The sequence below is a fragment of the Pogona vitticeps genome, chromosome 5 (genome assembly GCF_051106095.1).
Source record: "Pogona vitticeps strain Pit_001003342236 chromosome 5, PviZW2.1, whole genome shotgun sequence".
Taxonomy (NCBI): domain Eukaryota; kingdom Metazoa; phylum Chordata; class Lepidosauria; order Squamata; family Agamidae; genus Pogona; species Pogona vitticeps.
The window spans coordinates 63108974-63128918 of NC_135787.1; the positions used below are offsets into that span (position 1 = coordinate 63108974).

At 39.0% G+C, this 19945-nt stretch overlaps 1 protein-coding gene across 16 annotated transcripts in view; it reads right to left on the reverse strand.

Annotated features, from left to right (window-relative positions):
• The window catches only part of FAT1 (FAT atypical cadherin 1), a 142918-nt gene that overhangs the window by 116948 nt on the left and 6025 nt on the right, over positions 1–19945 (reverse strand). For all 16 annotated transcript variants that reach the window (XR_013545496.1, XM_078393971.1, XM_078393965.1 and 13 more), the window contains exon 2: positions 12091–15380. Coding sequence is in view for 15 of the 16 variants with exons in the window: in XM_078393971.1 (XP_078250097.1) it covers positions 12091–15380 (3290 nt within the window). In the remaining variant the exon portion in view is untranslated. The remainder of the gene's footprint in view (positions 1–12090; positions 15381–19945) is intronic.

Consider the following 19945-nt stretch of genomic DNA (forward strand, 5'->3'; position numbering starts at 1 on the left):
CAAACCTGCCCTTATTAACCCCTTTAGCTTAAACAGCCTAAAATGTCCTAGGGCAGATTCTCCAAGTCCTCAATCCTTTTGGTTATGCTTCTCTTCACCTTTTCTAACTCTGCAATATCCTTTTTCACGTACAGACAAAAATGTACCTTTATTCCAGATGAGTTCCCAAGATAAGCTGAAGACTTTTCACCCCCACCGTTTGACACAGCAAGGCTGAAAATCAGGCCTGGTCTCCTCTGCAGCTTATTTGTGTGTGTTTTAAACCAGATGTATATTTTAAAACTCTCCATCCAATGCACAAGGGGCATATCATTTTCAGGGAACGGGTACACTTAGAGGCATGGGCTAGGAATGGCGGGCTAAAATAGATAACCATACAAGCCAGGGATTCCTCATCCCTGATATATATGTTTTCCCATGTGTACAATAAAATGTTTTGAAATGTGTAGCTTTCTCAGCTTACATCACAGATAATAAGAGAGCCCAATGTGGATGTGACTACTGCACTTTGTGGCAGCAGCGGCGGATCAGTGAGTGGACCGTCGCCCCCATGGCGCTGGACCCTCGTTATCACCACCTGTGCATGGATATTCATATTCGTATACGAATATCCCCATCTCTACTAACAATCAATACTTTAAAGAACAGGTTATATATGCATCTGCAACCTGGACTGACCCCAAAGGCAGCTCCACTGATGTTCACATATGGATGTTTAAGGATGCATGCATGTTGCCTGTGGCTTACATATTTTCTACAAGAAACACTGGTGTACATAAAAAAAGGGGCTCCAAGAGTCTCTCCCCCCCCCCCGGTTTGATATCTGATGGGTATATTTGATCAAGAAATGCTGCAACACCCAGCCACTCTGTTGTCTATTAAAACAGAGGTCCTCAATCTTTGGTCCTCCAGATGTTTTAGACATCAATAACCAAAAGATGAAGCCAGAATGGCCAGAGGTGAGAGATTCCTGGAGTTCACTCAAAAATGTCTGGAGTACAGACTATTTCAGCATAGTTTTTTGGCTCACTAAATCAGCCACCTGTTTGCTTCAGACCCAATTCAAGGTGCTGCTTATCTTCCAAAGACAGAATAAAGACCATAAGCTCTGAAAACTCCCAGGAGGACTTTACTCCGTCCTCACTGAAACCATCGCAATCCTGTGCAGAATTCTGCCATGGTAGACTGGAAAGGCTGAAAAGCATAGCTACCTGTATTGTACTTTCTATCTGATACAACTCCATCTCACCATAACACCGGACTGCTGCAAACAAGCACAAAACACTACTCTTTTTTAAAAAATGTGTTTGGATAGTTTTGCTTCACTTTTTAGCACATGCATTTTAAAAATCTATTGTGTATTATCTTTCTACTGGAGTGTTTTAAGGACAGTTTTAGGAAGATTGCTCATCTTGGACACTATAAGGCAAGAAGTATAAGAATTTTTTGTTAGCAGCAATAAATCATGCATTTGCCTCCTTATGGTGGGAGCACTGCACTTTGTTCCAAATATTTGCATATTCAGCACTTCCTGTCAGAAAGCAATATTTCCTTCTAGAAAATGAGCAAAACAGCCTAGCAGAGATATGTGTGTACAGATTTTAAATTCAAATAAAAAACCACTCCTCTGAATGGAATTCTCAATTTATTTTTCACAAGATACTGCTGACACTGAAATGTAAGCACGCTTTGCAGATACAAGTTGTCAGATGTTCCAACTCTAGTTGCAGCTTCAAATCATGTTGAATTACTTGGCTAAAAATAATTTAAAGACTACATGGAAATATTTCAAAATCTGAGTGTCACTTCCTTCAACAGGTAGAAGTGTGCCAAGCCTACTGTCGAACTATTCCTCTCTAGAATGTTTTCCATTCTTTCATGATTAAATTCTTAAAAACTGTAGAATTGTTTGAACATTTGAAATGAAAAAAGAGTAAGCATTATGTGATCATTTCTACCTCTCTTCGTTTACCTTAATACATACTTTAAAAGCTAAGCAAATATTTCAGAATGAAACTGATCTCCAATATGACAGCTGTATCAACAGTGATGTAACAAGGACTTCCTATAGCTTCTGACAATTATTTCCTTTAATTACTCTTTCTGCTTATTGTTTTTTTTTCAACATGAAAAAGGGGTGGGTGGGGGAGAGAGAGACCAGAGGATAGGATTCATCCATATATATTTCAGGAGATGAATCCTATTCACATTGAGAAGGAATTCTTGTTCCCAAATGGGACCGTTTCTCTAACCCAAGCTCAGTAAAAAGCTAGACACTCCCCAGATGAGCCTGTTTTCATCAGACAAAGCAATGATTCAGTCAATAGGGGTCATGGCTAAACAATGCTTGTTTTCAACAGCCAAAGAAACAGCTTTTATGTTGAAAACCCCATTTACTAATCAATAGAATGTTTCATCTGGTAGATATTTGAAGACAAGCACTACCACTCTCAATGGATGCTTCACACAGAAAACCAAACATTATTTAGAAGCAGACCAGCTTCTTCCTAAGCCTCCATTTCATGTTAAAAAAGCACATAAACACGGACACTGAATATTGCTCCACTTTTTTATATGAAGATCAATTTGGAAAGAAGCCCAAACCACCATTATCTCTAGTTTCTCCAATACAACATACTGTTACTAAAAATTCAGAAGATACTTGTTGTTCTGCTGAACATTCTTATATTTTCTTTTACAAGATCTCGCCACCCACCATAAAGTCTCAGTTGCTGAGACTAGCTACTATCATGGCATATCTCTTGTTTTATGGATTAGTTGTCTGATGTTATTCATTCAAGAAATCCATCTTTTACCACTTCTATGCTTAACTTTAATCTTCCTTTTAATGTGGTACCGCAGTATACTGTATTCGTCATGACAAATTATGTGCACAAGATATGAGTTTGTGTTTCTTAATAATCAACTACAGTAATTTCTTTTTGTTTTCCTATCCAATGAAGTACTCCTTTGTTCTTTATTTATTCATTCATTGAATGTAAAAGATTCTTTATATCCACATTTCAAAAGCATTTACTCCATGGAACATCTCTTTCTTAATGGCCCAAACCTCACAGCCATATAGAAGGGCTGATCATATTTTACTTTAATATCCTCAGTCTCAAAGGTGTTTGTTGCACATATTTTCCTCAATTTCAGAACAATAAGATCTCCCTTCATGAAATTTGGTGGTAAGGTTATGGCCACTATGCACAACCCTGTTTAAATTAATGATTATGTGCTTTAGCATAGCTTTACTTACATAAAAAAGTAGCACACATTGTGCCAGGAAGGGAGGAGAGAGCCAGTCATCATTCAAACATTAGGAGTCTAGCATGTCTATGGCTGTAAACAGTTTTCTAAGCTGTGACTATACCTAAAATAGCATGCAGAGATCATTCTGGGAACCAGATGACTTTTATATTCCAAAGCCATAATTTGTTCCTAGCATTCCTCCTGCAACTTCAAACATGTTTCTTCCAAGATCTGAAGCATCAGTGAGCTTCATGGCTAGATTTCCACTGTGAATTCAAGTATCCTTATTGCAAGTTTGACACACCACTCACTGTTCCATGTTGCCATTATTCAAGTCTCTGATAATCTGAGCTTGGAAACGTTACTTTTCTGAGTTATAACTTCTGAGTATCACCTAGCCAGCAGCATATCCACTGATCAAGCTGACAGCGAAATTCTGGAAGCTGTAGCAAAAAGCAAGGGAAAGCAAATTCTCTGAGCTTTGTGAGGAACCAGTGAAGAAATTCTATTCTTTTGTGTGGGTTTTTTGCACCTCCTCTATACATACTTAAGACACACCAAATTTATGGGGGATCTTCTCTCCCCCCCATTTCCGGATAAGAATAAAAATAAGCACTGGAAATTACACTACAAATCAACACAGTTCATTATTTCAAAAACATTACAGAATCAAATACATATATTTGGTAGTGTTGTAACAGTCCTCCATGTAAACTTTGAAGCTCTTAAAGTACCTAATATTCTTTTAAGATCACATCTTAGTGTGATGCTTAACTCTTTAGAAGAAAACAGTAGCAGACCACAGGCTTAACATAAAGAAATTATTATCAGAGTAAGGACATTCAATGTAGGGACACTTTTTCAAATGAAAGCAAATCCCAGATGACAATGAAGAAATATGTACAAATCTATACACGTATATACAAGCACACATATGAAAACAGACACTGGAAGTAGCAGATTGTTTCTCATTTCCTTCAGCAGACAGTGCAGAAAGGTTCCTCTCCATCCAAGACAAAAGTGAATATGCTGGTATTTTCTGCACTGAAGTAAATTCTCACACTGCTTTGGATTCCATGCAATAAGTAACCTGCACTACACAAAAGCTGATGCTACATAAAGTTTGTCAGTCTTTAAGCTAGCCTTATTGTTGCAAAAGACTGACATGGTTACCTGATCCCCCACCTCTATTTTGTTTTATACTCTCAGAACTGCAACAAATACAAGAATGTATATCTCCAGCAAATCCCCAAGGGCCACATTCACGCACAGCGGCAATTCAAAATTCTGGGGAACCCAGGGTTTGAACAAGCCAACTGAAGGCCATTTGCTCCCAAACTCCCTTCCAATATCAAGTTCACCAGGGAAGACACTAAAGGCAACCGGCTGGCTTTCCTGGACTGTGCTGTCATCATAGGATCCAATGGCAGCTTAGGAATAGAAATCTACAGAAAACTTACACACTCTGATCAAAACCTGCTGTTCGACTTTTATCACCCATTGCAACACAAACTAGGGGTCAACAGGATGCTAAACTGTGGACCAAGAAACATCCCCACCTCCCCAGAAGCCAAGAAGGAAGACAGACATCTGAAGACAGCCCTTAAGGCCTGTAGATATCCAAAATGGGTCTTTAACAAGGCAATGTCAAGACCCAGCAGGACAACTGAACAATCTGAGACCCACAGCTGATGGAAGAACTTGGTCATTCCTTACGTGGCGGGTGTGTCTGAAAAGCTCAAAAGGATTTTTGGCAAACACCACATACCCGTGCACTTCAAACCCACAAACACACTATGGCAGAGACTTGTCCACTCAAAAGATGGGACAACAAAACACAACAGGAGCAATATGGCATATGCACTCCAATGCAAAGAGGAGTGTTTGGCCATGCAAGTGCACATAGAAAATCCCTCACTCAACAGGGGTGCAGGCCTTAGATACAATCTGTCTCCTATTTATATGCCCTTTCATCAGTCCCCAGAAAGATCAGGACCACACCCACCAGAACCATCACTGTTAACAACTTGTTAAGGACTCATGACAATGAGTGGAGAAGGACTGCAGATGTGGGATTTCCACTCACCTTGTCCATTGTCCATCTAAGGAGCCTATTCCTTAGATAGAGAAAAACTAGTAAGGCTTCCCTTAGGAACCCATAAGACACCACTAATAGTCAGCAGATAGACCGTTCCAGTGATCAGAGCATGGTCAGATTGCTTCTTCAGCCAGGACAAAGCACATACCTTCATGCTCCAGGTATTTTGGACTATAACTCTCACAGTTCCATACCATTAGCCATGCTAGCTGGCACTCACATCTCAAATGCATGGAATCCCAAAAGGCTCCACAAGTTTGGTGGAAGGTAATACGTCCTTGCTATGTAAGCAGCAATTTCTTTAAAACATGATTAATATCTTGATTACTTTGGTTCTGGTGGAAAAATAAAATGCTAATTTATGTGTTTCTGATAGAAGCATCTGAACATTTCCCACAAATTGTAATAGTATAAGAAAGATCTTTACATACCTCGTGCTATACACAATCATTTTGTGAATCTAGTGGTTCTATGATATAATTGGAAGTGTGTGTGTCAAAGCAATCAAGGGGCCCAGCCTATTGCAAGTATTTATACAAATTTAGTCACAAAGTGTTAATTCTATGCACAACATAGGAGGGCCCTTTAAAATCAGAGGGGACCAAGTAATAAATTTAGTTGCTCCTCTCACCTAGAGTAGTCACTGAATCAACAGCTGAATGGAGGGTCAGCACTTATGTAAATCACATTGATTCAAGGGATTTACCAACTAGATTGAGGCCCAAGACAGTTACGTGGCTTTCTACAGCTACATTTGCACTAAAGAATAAATCAGGGTTTTAGTATTCTGATTTTGGATGACTAGCTGCAGCTCACTCAGTTCCTTTATCAACAGAAGAAGCTTTACACTGTTACAGGATCTCACCTGGTGTACAAAGCATTACTGTATATCCAAACTGCAAGTTTTCTAAGAATCTGGAATACAAAGCCAGAATTGACATTGAAAAAGACAAGACAAGTTTTCTTCAGATCATGTTAGCCCTACACTCTTTTTCTTGCTCAAGAATTCCTGATTGTTGATGCCACTCCCACAGTGGGAGGAACAGAGCAGAAGCAATCAAGTGGTGTGTATTGAGGGGGTGGGCTTTTAATGTGCCCAAAATGTGCAGTTCGAAACTGGTATTTGTACACTTGGAGAAACAGTTAGAAATAAACAGTTTAACAGAATCAGATAGGTTATGTCTGTTTTAAGAACTTGGACAACAGGCAGTGTCATATAGCATAGCATAGGCATCCTTCAGTCTCGAGAGACTATGGTAACATGCTCTGAATCGAGGAGTGTCCTCTCCAGAGCATGAAGCCCAGGTAAGGTACCCGGGTAAGCCCGGGTAAGGGGACCAAGTAATAAATTCAGTTGCTCCTCTCACCTAGAGTAGTCACTGAATCAACAGCTGAATGGAGGGTCAGCACTTATAATGTGATTCATATAAGGATTAAGAAGTGCTTGATTTTCACACCTAAATCAAATTACCAAGATGATTTTAAAGCAACTTTTTCTCTACCTTCACGAGCACTGAAATACTGCAATTTAACAGACATTACAGCAGCATCTAACCTGAAGATTTGTGTTTGGTTTTTTGGAGGTGGCGTCTGAAATGCAGATGTGCAGTAAGAAAATCAGCTTTAGAAACCCCTGTGTACCAGCATGCTGCCTTTTGAATAATGAACCAGGATTTTCAGGAATTCTGGCTTATTGTTTTTGTGTTTCATGGCCTATTTCCATATTACCCAAGCAATGCCCAGCTCTTTAACTTTGAATTAATATGAGAATTTCCAAGGCAACAACAAATGGTTTAATAACCAATGTTTTCTTTGCCCTTTTTTATTTCTTAAGCTTATACATCTTTATTGCAAATGAAATCCTACTGTGTTCAGTTAGAATTGCTATGTCCCATGCAAAGCATGGACTGCAATTTTCATGGCTGGTTCCACGTCACATTATTCTAAGGGGGCATTCTTTTCTTCCTTTCTTTCCTTCATTTTATTTATTCCTTACATCCATTCAAAACAGGATAACGGAACAATACCTATTGTATTACAATAGTAAATTTCTTATTCATAAACTCCTACCCCTTCATACATACATTATCTCTTTATCTTTTCACATAGTCTCTTCCTTGGCTCATTATTGCATTTTTATGCCTAGCTAATGTCACTTAATATAACCAGCAGTTCAACCCATTATCCTCTTGGTTTACTTTAAATTTTGATCACACTTCAGATTTCAACAGGGGATGTCATATCTTCATAAAGTTATCTTTTAAAATTTCCTCTCTGGATAATCTAATTCGATTAGTCAGTTTCACTCTAAGTGGACATTATGGAAGATCAACAAGGTAAGCTAGTGGTAGGACCATTGCTGTCAAGGCAGGTGTCAAGGCCAGCAAAAAAAAAATGCTGAAGATTACCCCAAATTTTAATGAAAACCTATCTTCAATAAGTTCTGAGCTGAGCAGGAAACCAATTTTACTACTGTTTACACACACACACACACACACACACACACACACACACACACACACACACACACACACCTTTATATACGTACATATCTTTGTACACACCCATATGCACAGACACAGCTTAGAAAATCCTACAAATTCTCCATGATCTGCTAGTAAAGTGAGTTTTCTCATGAAACAATTCACTTTACGTATGTCATGAAGGTTTTTTATCCTGCTTTAGTCTTGATACAAATATTTTATAAAGCATGAATTATATAATTTGAAAGCTATAATCTGCAAAAGTTTAATTAAAAGATCTTGAACTGTTTTGTCACAGTAATAGCGGATTTTAAATACTATTATACAGGTGGTACAAGAACCTATAGAACACCTCAAAAATGTATACAATTATCTAGTTAATGATAGCACCAGACATAATTTTCTATTTTAAATAAGAAATTAGGAAGAGTTTATTCCTTACAAGGCAAGTACTGACTATAGACAAAAACCTCCACATGATCTAATCCAAACTTTTTAAAAAAAGATACAGCAAACAATGTTCTTGCCAAGATTTTCACATCACAGACTGAAATCACTCAAATGATTCCTCATGATCCTACCTGCATTAACACAATCTGGCTAAGCAAGCCATCTGGATCTGTGCTGAATCAATGGCCTGCAGTTGGTAATCAGCCTGGCTCTGTAGGTTTCTTATGGGTATTAGTGAAGAAATGTAGCACACCTAATCTTGTTAAAATCTTACTAGACCAGTGTATGAAGACCTAGCTTATCTGTTACAGAATGGGCGTTCCAGCTATTTAAGACATTGAGCGTTTTCCTGACCCAAATCTCAATATATCCCAACAAGCTGGCTTTTGATATGATGCCAGTAGTCCTGAGGACACACATCTCAGTGTGTTGTGAATCTACACAAGGCAATGTGATTCCATCCATCTGATGCAACTGGTCCACATACTGGATGCAGTGCAACTAGAATATGTCACTCTAGCTTTGCAGAAGAGTGATCGTCTTATGAACAATGTAGACTACAGTATTTTGCCACAATACATTTCATTGCCTGGGACAGAAGACTATCCTAAAAAAAGGGGGGGGCACCTCAATATGCTCATCTGGACAATTTTTATTCCGGCTTGCTTACTTACTTCCTTTTAACTTATAGTCAAAGTGTCTGAAACCCAGGAACATTGTATGTAACTTTCAGGATAGCATGTCACATGTAACATGCAGATTTAGTTCTGTGTGAATTCTGCAACAAAACATGTCTCTGAGAGACTAAAATGTCCTGGTGCGTAAGGGTTGAATACTATCATGTCAGAGCCCATTAACCAGCCAATTTTGTATGAGACAAGAATGTAAAACTTTACTCAGAGAGCTCCATGTTCTAACTCTTTGCCATTTTTCAGCATCAGTAGAGAATATGGGGAAAACAAACACCATAGAACCACAATCATACACAGTACTGCATGAAGTCTGAAAGTCAGAACAACACTTGATTCAATTTCAATTTACTGTATAAGCCACATACAAATGTTCTCTCCCAGGATCAGCCCCCCATTTAGAGGGCAGCAATTAGCCTATTTCTTCTCTGTCCTCACTTTCCACATGTGGGAAGTGACAGATCTGTAGTAACATTCTTGCTCACATGTAGGTGCTACATGGAAACTAGGATCTGGTGGGGAGTTACATGCTTGCATGTAGAGTCCATAGGCAAGTAAGAATGTTTTCCCTGCACTTCCATGGCATAGAAAATTATGATGGTGAGGGAAGGTACTAGTGGCTCCCCTTCAAGAATGGTGAGCTGATACGGGCAGGGAGCCAGTGAAAAAGCCTTATGCAATGCAACCTTTTCCACATGGTATACTGGACTTAGATATTATTTTACACGTTTTTTTTTCTGTTCCCTCACTTTGCTTACCAAAGGCAAAGTGCTTCACATGGCTTGTTACAGTTCTGCTTTGTCTGCATAGAGGGTTGGGTAACAGCTGGCTGTGTTCAGCTTAATGCAAACAAACTGGTCTTGGTATTAGCTCCCTTCAACAACAACAACAACAAAATTGAATACACCCAAACAAACCGTTTGTCTCACATCCCTTTGCAACTACCAGAATAGTTCGTGAACCCTTAGAAATGACAATGGAAACATTGGGGGGGGGGGGTTGTCAATGGAATTTATTGAGCCCCTTCTCCTTGCATTTTGTACTAATGAAAATTAGGCTTTAAACAATAATCCCTGAAAATTGAATCTGCAACTCTCTCATGAAAGAATTATTTTCTTGGAGGAAAAAGAAAGAAGAACAACTACTACTTTGGAAACACCTTTGCCAAATATAACACAGCATATTTAGTTATGTACTTATGCATTTCAATTTAAAGTGACCATTTTCAGGTTTTTCCAGGTACAACTCAATGAGTTAGGCATCTGGCTGTAGAACCAGAGGTCAAGTTTGAACCTCCATTGTGCCTCCTAGGAGGAGGGCCAGCCTGTGTAGCCTTGGGCAAGCTCCACAGTGCCAGAGAACCTCCAGAAGTAGTGAATGGTGAACTACGTCTGAGTATACCTAGAAAGACTTGTCATAAGTCAGAAGTGACTTGTTGGCACATTATTATTATTATTATTATTATTATTATTATTATTATTATTATTATTATTATTATTATTATTATTATTATTATTATTATTATTATTATTATTATTATTATTATTATTATTATTATTATTATTACATATGCATCTGGTTATCATGGTTTGATGCTGAGGAAGTTGAACTGGCAAATCATAATGGGTTATTCTTCTGAGTAAATGTTTCCTGCTTATCTTAGGTCGATGACCTGATCTTTGCACTTAATCAAGAAGTATTTATGACTATTTATTGAACAACATGGACATTTACCTTTAACTACCGTCTCCCCTTCCTTCTCATTTATTTTGCTTCTCTCTCAGGGGAAGGATTCGTAACTCCTCCTCACCCCACCCATACAGTTCTTATACTGTACATCTGACATAAGCAATTTGGTTGCAACTTGACACAATTATCAGCATTAAAGTATCTAACAATAGTGGATTGTATATCATTTTTCTTTATTTAAGACACACAATCTGGTCCCCTGTTGAATATTCATGCACATAGAATTCGAACTGCCAAAGCTGCAATAGGAATCTGACGAATTGCCAGCTACAGTATGTGCCTGGTCACACAAAACTGGTATCTTTTCAGATAACTGTTGAAGTAGTAGTTGAAGCTCCATGTACACGTAAAACAGTGAAGAGGATGCTCCCGTAGTGTATCCTTTGGGAAACAGGCAACCAGGGTGGATTTGATTTAAATCAACATTATTTAAATTTTTAAAAAGATGATTAAAATCAATATTTTTAAGGGGAAAAAATCATTGACTTTTATCTACCCTGCAGGCAACTTATGGCATGGAGGGGGAAAGGTGGCACCTAACTTTGAAATCCTGGGAGTGACCTCCACCATCCACCACGAGCCACCCCTGCTCTGGGGCTCTATGAAAGCTCTTTCAGATATTAAGTAATGACACAGTATAGCAATCTGGTGTTCATTTTATTTAGTAAGCTATCTGAATAATGACAAATTTTGATTTAAGTTAGTAGTTTGAACTTAATCATTTTATGTATGACTTAAATAATTGACATCTATAACTGATTTCTATTCCCTTGATTTAAATCAATCCTCTCTGGTGTAGTTCTTATATCCTCTACTCAATAACCCAAACCAAGCCCTGAGGTAGTCCAAGAATATTTCCTTCCTGTGGACAGACACTAAATATCTTGAGATATGGAAATAAGAAAGTAGTGACTTTGGCTCTTGAGCGAGGCTGGAACTTCCTGTACAGGCTTGGGAAAGTTTGCTTTCTGTAACAACCTATCAATCTCCAATAATAACAGGTTCAACCAACATGACACATTTCAGAAATTCATGTCTCTTCTTTTTACTTAAATATAAACAAGAGACCACTTTCCACCACTCTACAGAAATAACAAGAAGCTTTTTCTGTGGCAATACTTCTGTTAAAACCAATGCTTTCCAATATCCATGACTTATGATCTGGTTTCACTTATTCAATTTTTTTTCTTTGATGCGAGGGGCGGGATGTTACATCATGGATTTCTACAAGTTGTTTTATTGTGCTTTATTCTGTATCTCATCTCACCACCTCTCTCTCTCTTTACTGAAAATAGGACTTAGATTTCATGTATTGTGAACCAAGTAAGTGGTAATTTATGAACAAAGTAACTGAACAAATTCTTACCTTTTTCTTCATCTATTTTGAAAACTCCAATGCCAGATCCATCCCTTATTGAGTATCTGATTTCACCATCTCTTCCTGCATCCTCATCATAAGCAGAGACAGTCATCACTAAAGTACCAAGTGGAACATCTTCATTTACAAAACCTTTATCCACAAAGCTAGGAAAATGTGGAGGATGAAGATTCTCATTTACATCGATCACTTCAATCTCAACGTAACAAGTGGAAGTCAATGAAATTGGTTTTCCTTTGTCTCTGGCTCGTACTGTTAGATTGTAGACTTGCTTCCTTTCGAAATCCAGCCCTTGTACAATGCGGACTGCACCACTAAGTTTATCTACATCAAAGCTTCCATCCCCGCCATCTAAAAGGCTGTATCGCACTTGGCTTGACTGGCCTAAATCAGGATCATAGGCTTCCAGCCATGTCACAATTGTACCTTCTGGAAGGTCTTCTCGAATTTTCACATGGTAGTTAGGTGGGAAAAATTTAGGAGGGTTATCATTGACATCTTCTAAAGATATCTTCAGCAGTACAGTTGAAGACAATTGCAGTTCTTCTTTAGACTGGTCCCTAGCCTCTATTCTCAGGAAATGCACAGCTCGATCTTCACGATCCAAGGGCCCCACCACCTTCACAATACCTGTCACAGTGTCTATAGAAAACTTATCTGTATCTGTAAGAAATGAATACCGCACTTCCCCATTAGTCCCTAAATCTCTGTCTATGGCTTCGATCTGAATTATTTCTGTATTCAGATCTATGTTTTCATTCACATCAACAAAATAGCTCTCCTGTAAAAATTCTGGGGAATTGTCATTGGCATCTAGAACTCTGACATCTAAAAGGCGCCAGCCAGACTTCTGCGGTATGCCAAGGTCATAAACTGTAATATTCAATGTATATTTATCTTTTAATTCTCGGTCAAGGGGAGATAAAATTTTTAGCATTCCTGTTTCCATACCAATCATGAAACTGCTATCATTATTGCCTCCAGAGATAGCATAGACCAGCTTTCCATTGAAGCCGGTGTCGTGATCAGTAGCATTCATAAATATGATGTCGGAACCTACAGGCTGATTTTCTTTTATTTCTATGCTACTGGGAAGATTAGTTCCAAAATGAGGTGCATGCAGATTCACAGAGTGAGTGTCAAAAAAAGCATCTTCAGTTTCACTACGTCCATGCAGCTTGTTTGCCTGCAGGAGTTTTTCTGCCAGCATTTTTGCTACCCCAGTCTCTTCACAATGCAAGCTTACTGGCTTGCGGCTGGCAACTACAGTCATGTTAATATATAAAGGTGTGGCAAAATGTTCTCCATCTGTAGCAGTTATTTTCAAGCTGTGGAAGGATGTCTTTGCACCTAGGCCATCTCCTAATGACTGTTTCAGAGACAGAACCCCAGAGTTTGGATTTAAAAGAAATAAACCTAATTCATTCCCAGACTCAACTTGGTATTGCACCAACCGGAGCTCATCGGCATCAATAGCAGACACAGTTGTTATTTGTTCTCCAACACTAAGTTCTCTGGGAACTGTTCCCTCACAATTTATTTTCTCAAACAGTGGGGTGTTATCATTCAAATTATTTAAAACTATAGTAACAGGGGCTTCAACTTCTCGGCGATATGGTGTGCCCCAGTCAGAAGCTCGAACTTTTAGTTTATAGACTCTTGGCATCAACTCATAATCCATGTTTTCAGAGGTACTGATAACACCAGTGAAGTGGTTTATCACAAAAGGAACAGGGCTTATGTTTGCAATACTGTATGTTACATAGCCATTTTCTCCTGCATCTACATCTTTTGCATTCACTGTCATGACACTGGTACCTACAGGAACATTCTCATCAAACGATGCTTGATATGAAGTCTGTGTAAACTCAGGAGAATGAGTATTCTCATCTATGACTTTGATGAGTACTTTTGTAGATGCTTTCCCGTCACTTGTCATGATATCAAATTCTAAATTTGCTGCATGTTGTGCTTTAATGGGATCTAGAGTAGTAATAAGACCAGTGTGAGGATTCAAGTTGAATCTGATTTTGCTCGGTGCATTTTTAAATACATATTTTAAGTGGGGATAGGCGGGCAAAGTTTTCACCATAATCACTGGGGTGTTTGGTACAGCAAACTCACTTATTTCTGCTTTATAAATGTCTCTTTCAAATTGGACTGGTCCAAACCTGAATTGGGGAGATGCTACATGAATCACCTTGAGAGAAGAAAACTTTGGAGGATTTCCTTTATCTTTAGCTTGCAGAGTAAGATTATAGCCAAACGGTTGGCCTTCCCAATCAATACTACCAACAGCTTTAATTTTATATTCTTTACCCCCAGGGAAAGTCCTCACAGCTTTGAACTGCTGCAGTGGATCACCGGCCACAATGCTTAGTGATGCCACTTCTCCATTGGATCCCTGATCCCTATCCTCAACAGTTATGATTGCATAGGTTGCATCCTTCTCCAGCTCAGAAGGAGCCAAAGCAAGGGCTGTGATCACTGGAGCATGTTCATTAGCCTGCTCTATGTGAACAGTCAACCTCGCCATACTACTGATACCGCTACTGCCATACAACTTCATTCCACGATCCACAGCCAGGATTTCCATCTCGTAAACTTTAGTTTCTGAGTAGTCCAGTCTGCCAGTCAAAACCACCACACCACTTGTCGGATGTATAGCAAACATATCTGTCCTCTCCTTAAAACTGTAATAAAACTCCCCATTGGTTCCGATATCTGCATCAGTTGCACTTACTCGTGCAACACTGGTCCTTATTGCTGTATTCTCGGGCAATGAAACACTGTAAGATGTTGGAGAAAACAAAGGCCGTAAGTCATTTGTATCCAATACTTGCACCCTAACTCTTGTTCGAGCTTCTTCATTTGTATTCTTCTCTATTGCTTTAACAGTTAATACATAATGGTCTTTCACTTCCCGGTTAAGTATAGCTGTATTCCCTCCCTTAGTCCGTATTCGTAAAAAACAAAAGTCTCCCAAAATATGCTCTTCAGCTTTGAACAAATTCTCACTGTCCCCAGAAACGATTTTGTATTTTATATCCCACAGGAAGTTTTTGATATAAATGCCCATTTTGACTGGATGTCCAACGTAAGTCTTAGCTGCTGAGTTTTCATATACGGTGGCGTTGTAATGAGCTTGAGTGAACTGCATTGGTAAGGTGTGATCCTGCCTCAGATCTCCTTCACAGTTTCCAAAATGCTGCACAAGCAGCACCAAGAACAGCAGCAACATGGTCAAATGGCTCTCCATGGAAGCAATATCCAAAAACCTGAAACAAAAAAGGAATATTAATCAGGGACCTTTTTTAAAATATTCCTTAAAGTATTGTCTGTCTCAAATCATTGAGAGTCCTCTCATGAATTTTAAACAGTCACATACTAGTTTGCACTTGGTTTGTGAAGAGTCCAAAGCACCAACAAAAATAGCATCAATGGAAACCCCAGTCTTTCTTCCTACAGTACTTGAATTCTAGACAGAGCATGCAGATCACTCCTGCAGCTGCACTGGACTTCCAAGTGCCCCATACTGTGACATCATCATGCAATACTTGTAGCCACAACAAAGGTCCAAGTATGTACAATTCTCTGCATGTACTGGAACAACCTAAAAAGGGTGAAAGAGTGATCCCACCCAAACAATACCATCTCAGAAGCATGGCTGAAGGACGGTGTACAGCATACATTTTCTTAAAAAAAAAAAAAAGTAAATGCATAAATCCAAGGATAAGGGAATTACATTTGTCCCAAACCATGCAATGAGACAAACGAACAAAGCAAAATCAAGCATTTTGTCTTTGCTCTGGCAGAAGCATATTCCATTCTCCTAAGAGTGTTGAATTTACTACAAATGGAGGGGTGGGGAGCAGCCTCTCTACCCCCAAAAAATTCATACTCACAAGAGTTTCAGCAAAGAGTGTGTTTTCAAAGGACTGCGGTAACAAGTAGAAATACTGTTTAAAAATATTATCAATTATATTAATGATTTCAGTGCCTAATAAATGTTCCTAATGCTAGCCCTAAATATAGCACTTGCTCCAGCAATGAGTGCTGTTCTTGGCCAATTCAATGTACATTAGTAGCAGCTTAAAATTCACTTATTGGCTCTCCCCATCAAACATTCATACATATTGAGAACCACTGACATTTATGGAATACTGTTGCACTGAAAGACTTTAAACTACACAATATTTTTCTGTTTCATGCCCCACACCTGCGCACAACCAAGCAAAAGGTGGTTCAATCTAAAGCAAACACACACTCAACTGCCAGCAGATCACAATGTATGCTTTCACATATCAGTGGCTTATCTGAAGAGAGCACATGGGTCAAGGCATCCAAAGCCTCCTTTTCTGATTAAGTAAACTCTTGTCATTTTGCTCCACCTGAATGCAAGATAACCAGGATGTGATTTCAGGCAACAATGTGTTGTGATGGAAACTCTATGGCAACACTGCAAGATCTGCAAGGAGAGCCTTCTGACTCACAAACAATGTCACTGGATATCGAAATCTGTTACTGTATCTGTAACCAGGGCAAGAGTGTGATGTATGCCCCCAGGGAGTAATCTTGTGTCTATGCCTATAAGGGAAGGAAGAATACATGTTTAACATCCAGGTTAGGCAGAAATGGATCAGTCTCACTATTCAGCAACCATGCCAAAGGCCTGAATAAAAGGCTGGGAACATTTCAAATATTATTTTATGTCCATGATATGGCATTTGGAATTATTTTACTTTCCTCTTGAAAAATCAAATTCTTAAAAAATCAAAAAGAAAACAAAAAAAAACCCTTCTGGTTTATGAATGTGGGATGTTGTGCTGCAAAAAGCCAAAAATGGCCTGATACTGCTGCACAATATCTTGCTCACATTGCCAGCAGGAAAAAGGATGCCTAGCTTTACATAGCAAAGAGCAGCCTGAATGATGACAACATCAATGGAAGAAGTCAAGATGGTCCAGAGGATACCCTCTTGCACTCACTATTATTCATGAAGTGACACCACACAAAATTCCAGAAGCTGACTTCTTTTTTATCAGTTTACTTCTCTCCCAAATGCAAAGCAATTATCAAGGCTGTGCTGCAACAAGTGTGAACAGAAGTAATGAAAGGGTCTAGTGGAAGAAAAGACAAAAGAAGACAAAGACAGAGAGTTATATATTACTGGACTTTCCCAGCATTTTTCAAGACAAACAAGACAAAGGAAAAGGCACCTGTAGTAAAACAAAAGAAAATAAAAAGGTAACAGGGATCATAGAGGGAGGACACGCTTCAGTGGTGATGACCTGCAAAGTGTGTACGGTGTTTGTCCTTTGCATATACATGCAACCAATGCAAACTAGCAGCACTGTTGGAAGAAAAAGTGAGAGAACTAGAGCAGCATGTGGACACAGTTAAGGCACAGACAGAACTCTCAAACACCAGCAGCAGCCAAGAGAGCTACTGGAGGTGGAAGAATAGTAAAGACAAAGCAGAGAAGGAAATTACTAGAGAACAAACAGAGTGGAGGAAGCACAATGGGAAAGGGGCCCCACTTAGGAGCAAAAGAAGAAGACACTCCTCACCAGTAGAACTGCAAAACGGAATTCAGATTCTTGAAGAAGAATCTAGTAGACATCATACAGAGGAGAACATATAGGAGACCCCACAGGAGGACATGTGAGTGTCCATCAAGAAGAGTCACTAAACCCACACCCTAAAAAAAAGAAGAGGAGTTGCAATAAGAAATGCCTACTGCATGGGACTGAAATATGCCAGGAAGAACTGTGGACTTGCCAGGTATGCTGTCTCCCTGGAGGATGGATCAGAAATGTGACAGAGGAATTGCCATAAAACCCATGGATGCACAGTCCTTTCCTTTCATCCATGTGGCAAAAAAGGATACAGCCATGAAAAAAAAAATCACATCAGATATTGAAGCTCTGGGAAGGAATCTCAAGGATAGTGTTCTCATCCATCTTACCAGTACTCAGAAGAGGAACAGAAAGGTAAAAAAAATATTCCAGATGCTCAGCTGGGTATGAAGGTGGTGCTGACATGAGAGATTGGGATTTTGGGACCATGGGTTACACTTCCTGGAAGATGGACTGCTGGCAAATGATGGGTTGCACCTCGCAAGGACTGGAAAGCATGCATTTGGCCACAGCATGAAGAATTTCATTAGGAAGCCTTTCAACTGAATTTGAAAGGAGATGGAGATGCAAACTCAGAGGAAAAGACAGATGAAGGCTTATGCACACTAGGAAGACCAGACCGAGCAGCTCTAATAAGGCCCAATAATAGTCTTCATTAAAATATAGAAAAGGCAGGCCACAAATCACACAATCTCTGGTGCCTCTATACAAATGGTAGGAGCATGAGGAACAAACAAGAACTGGAAATCTTAGGTCAGGGGAGTAAATATGATTTGATAGAGATAACTGAAACTTGGTGAGATGAATTAAATAGCATCTGGATTAAATTAATTGAGGCAAAAGAGAAAAAGAAAATGGTAGTTGGAATCTACTACCAATTGCCCAATAAAAAAGAAAGAAAAAAAATTAAAGAGGTGCAACATAGTAGTAATGAGAGATTTCAGCTATTCTGATATTTGTTAGGAGGCAAATTCTGCCAATTATGGCCCTCTCAAGAAATTCCTGGTTTGTGTGGTTGATAATTTTATCCTACGAAAAGTGAAGAAACAAACTAAATGATGCAAGAAGATTGAAGGGAAGTATGACAGCACTCTTCAGTACTTGAAAGACTGTTATATGGGGCAGGAGGCATGATTTGTTTTTAGTCATCTCATAGTGCAGGACACGTAGTAATGGACTCACGTTATATGAAGCCAGATTTCAGTTGAATATCAGGAAAAGCTTCCTATCTGTTACAGCAGTACAACAATGGAACTAATTACCTCAAGAGGTGATGGGTGCTCCAACAGTGGAGGCAAATTAAGCAAAAATTAGACAACTGTCTGTAGAATACTTTGATTTGGATTCCTGCATAGAGCAGCAGGTTGGACCTGATGACCTTATAGGTAAAAGGTTCCCCTTGACAATTTGTCCAGTTGTGTTCAACTCTAGATGGCGGTGCTCATCTCTGTTTAGAACCCATAGAGCTAGTGTTTGCCCAGAGACAATCCTCCATGGTCACGTGGTGAGCGTGACTAAACACGGAATGCCATTCACCTTCCCACCAAGGTGGTACCTATTTATCTACTCGCATTTTTGAATTTTCCATGCTTTTGAACTGCTAGGTTGGTGGGAGCTGAGACAAGTGACGGGGGCTCACTCCGTCGTGTGCAGGTCTTCTGACCTTGCAGTACGGAGGCTTCAACGGTTTAACCCGCAGCACCACCACATCCCTCCAGATGACCTTATAGGCCCCTTCCAACTCCATTATTCTATGATTTTCTGTGAATGGTCATTACTAAAATTACTGTGTTACTAAAAATACGATTACTAAATCAGGATATATACATCATAGTCTCATCACATATTAACAAATGTACAGGATAAAAAAAATCATTTTGCTTGAAGCTTCAAATATTTATTATACAAGAGGTAGGAGAAAGACTCCACCAGTACAGTACATTCCTTTATACTTTTATTTAGAGGTAAATCTTCCTGTATCCAATGAAGCTGAGCATCAGGTAAATGTGTATGGAGTTACAATCTATAATTACTCTCCCTCTTTGAAAGTGCATGTCTTTCAAAGTTTTAGGGTCATACTATTGGAGAAATTGCCACTAAAAAAGAAATTTAAAATGAAAAGAAACAAAGGAGGAAAAGAAAGAAAACAGAAAGATCAAGAACACAATCTAGCTGAAGTTAAACACTCTGAATCTCATTCACAT